Source organism: Chrysochloris asiatica, unplaced genomic scaffold, assembly GCF_000296735.1.
Source record: "Chrysochloris asiatica unplaced genomic scaffold, ChrAsi1.0 scaffold00132, whole genome shotgun sequence".
NCBI lineage: Eukaryota > Metazoa > Chordata > Mammalia > Afrosoricida > Chrysochloridae > Chrysochloris > Chrysochloris asiatica.
The window spans coordinates 4665811-4668467 of record NW_006408650.1 but is presented as its reverse complement, the minus strand read 5'-3'; the positions used below and the strand labels follow the sequence as shown (position 1 = coordinate 4668467).

The window sequence follows — 2657 nt, the reverse complement described above, 5'->3', positions numbered from 1 at the left end:
TATGTGGCGCTGAGCAGAGCAGACAGGGGGTGCTGTGCTGTGAGGAGTATGGCACCGTGTGGCACAGAGCTTCCTACCAGTGGCCACACAGATACTCGAGCATCTGAACTGACCCTTTGACCGCTGGGTGGCACTTGGGTCCTGGTGGGCAGCCTCTGCTATTTGCCTTCCTGGGCCCTAATGTGGTAGAAGTGACTGGAAAAGTCTGTGTGTTGTGCAGAAGAGCTGAGCCAGTTACAGGGGTTAACTGACAAGCAGGAGGGAGCTTCAGCATAAGACGTGCATTGGCCTTCAAGACAAGACAAGAAAGATGACACCAAGCTCAGCACACATGTCCTAAGGTTTCTCAGGGGACCTCACCTGTAGAGTTGTGGGCTGAACACTGGGCGTCAGAGTAGATGGTTAGCCCTGGTGTGTGCCCCTCCTGTTTGTTTAAGGCGAGTGTTAGTGTTTGTGTGAGAGCAAGGTGGCATAGTAAAGGCATCTCTATATAGAAGTAGTTTCAACCCCACCACTCCCACTACCATGTAGAAGTAGATGGGTCAGATCTCCTTCACCACTCCAATGCCACAGCCTCAGCCCAGGGACAGGCTTATGGACCCCGGCTAGCTGGCTGCAGGACCCAGCCCCTGAAAGCCTTCGTGGTGTTGTGTGAATGTGCCCGAGAAGGAAAGAAGTGAGCTCTTGCCACAGATCTCTTGACATTGGCACGTTCCCTATGCGTATCTTCACGGTGGAATTTTCCATGTGCAGCTTTGTTTTATTTGCACTTTTGTTTCTTTATTGTCATTGCCATAAAGTTCTGACTTGATATTAAAATTTTCACAAACCAGTATTTGTCTGGACTTACTCACCATTTTAGCCCTTATGAAGTGAAACTTCACCAGAACAGTAACTGCGCTCATGAGGCACGAAGTAATGTGATTGGTAACTCTGATCATTGCAAAGCGAAAGACTGTTCAAATCACAGTACCCTGGAAGGTGTCAGAGAGACTCCCTCTAGGGAGAAGTGACCTATAATCCTGGAGACATTGATACAGTATGTTCTGTTGGTAAATGCAAGAAGGTGGTTGAAGAAGGGAATTGGCAGTCAGCAGAGCCACCGTTTCTTTTTATCACATCGAAGGCCAGCAGACCACAAGTGAAGTGTCATTTTCATCCAGTCAGGTGCCCTCCGTCTGAAGCAGCTGCTGACACAGTACAGCCATGCACAGCTGCTCAGGTTGAGTACTGCACCAGAAAACCTCTCGAAGCTTCTGTGGTGGTGAATACTACACCCAGACACGTCTGTGTCCTGTCTCCGTCAGCTTCACTCCCTGGGGTGGCCATTTCTTACACCAGCAGTGTTACTTCTAGCCAATCTCACCCAAACGTCACCTACCCCAGTCCCTCCTCATCCCCTTCCCCAGCTGCTTGTGTGAAAAGCACCAGCCTAGGCTGGGCTTCCCCGGGGACAACCACCATCCACCAGCACAGGGCAGACTGGTCGTCATGGTCCTGGGCCACACCTGAGACCTAGGAACATTTCCTGTCAGAAGCAGTGCTGGTATTTTCGTGGTCAACTTGATAACAAGGCTTGGCATTTCAGTTTGATGTGTGTTTTCCATTTTGTAACTATTTGAAGTATGGAAACCTGAGGGCCACCCTGTGCTTCTGTTTGTATCCTAACTGGAAGGGAACGTCCACATGACTCTGTATAGAGCTCTGATAGTCGGTTCTGACAATTCCAATGATGACCCCCGGCCCATGGCTCGAGCTCTGTCTCTGAGAAGCCAGTGCGTGCTTCCACGAGTGGAGGGCCCCAGGTGGCTCTTGAACTCAGGGCAGGAGGCACGGCTGGGTCTGTCTGGACTATCTCAGCCATCTACCCAAACTGGCAGCTTAGGAGGAGAAGCTCTTGGTCTGTCTGAACGTGCTCATGCCCCGAGTTAGTGCCGCCCCGGAGTGCCTGTTTGGTTCTACAGGGTTCTCCATGCTGTCGTCTCAGACTGCCATGCTGCCCTCCTCCAGGGCCTGGCCACTCAGTGACTCCAGCTTCAGTAGCTCTTTCAGCAATAGCATTGCATCCACACCTAGCATGGCAGGTACGCAACAGACTCCCACCCTGCAGAGGGTGCCGGCTGTCTTTCTGTGTGCCTGCTCAGGCCGTGGAATGGGGAGCGTGTATCTTCCCTGAAGGGTCACCATGCAGGACAGGGTGCGGGTCTGCCGGCTAAGTGCCTGTGCCCTCCTCTCCTGCCTCCCCCAGAGAGTTCCCACCAGGGATGAGGGAAATCTACTCAGCCCCAGGCCCTGGACGTGGCTGTCTCACCCGTTCCCAGCACTGCACTTCCACTGTGTGTCTCTCATGTAAGCAACTTCTCTCCAGGTTAGAGGAAAACCTGATAATTGCCGTGGAAGCTTAGAGAATCTGAAGCTGAACATCTTAAGCCAAGGAGATGCAGAGACGACATGTGAGCATGCTCACCAAAATGTAGCAAATGTATAGAGAAAGAGAACTCAGGGACACTGCTGGATTCTAAACCTCATCAAATGTTTTCTGTACTCCACCAAATCCCATCTACACCAGTGTGAGAACACTACAGGAATTCTGTACTCCACCAAATCCCGTCCACACCAGTGTGAGAACACTACAGGAATTCTGTACTCCACCAAAT

The 2657-nt window shown here is 51.5% G+C and overlaps 1 protein-coding gene across 2 annotated transcripts in view; it reads left to right on the top strand.

Annotated features, from left to right (window-relative positions):
- The window catches only part of TNRC6C (trinucleotide repeat containing 6C), a 40993-nt gene that overhangs the window by 31962 nt on the left and 6374 nt on the right, over positions 1 to 2657 (top strand). Inside the window, exon 15 of one of the 2 annotated variants that reach the window (XM_006869538.1) lies at positions 1965 to 2084. The exons of the other annotated variant lie outside the window; for it this stretch is intronic. Coding sequence (XP_006869600.1) covers positions 1965 to 2084 — 120 coding nt within the window. The remainder of the gene's footprint in view (positions 1 to 1964; positions 2085 to 2657) is intronic. 2 annotated transcript variants of the gene reach the window in all.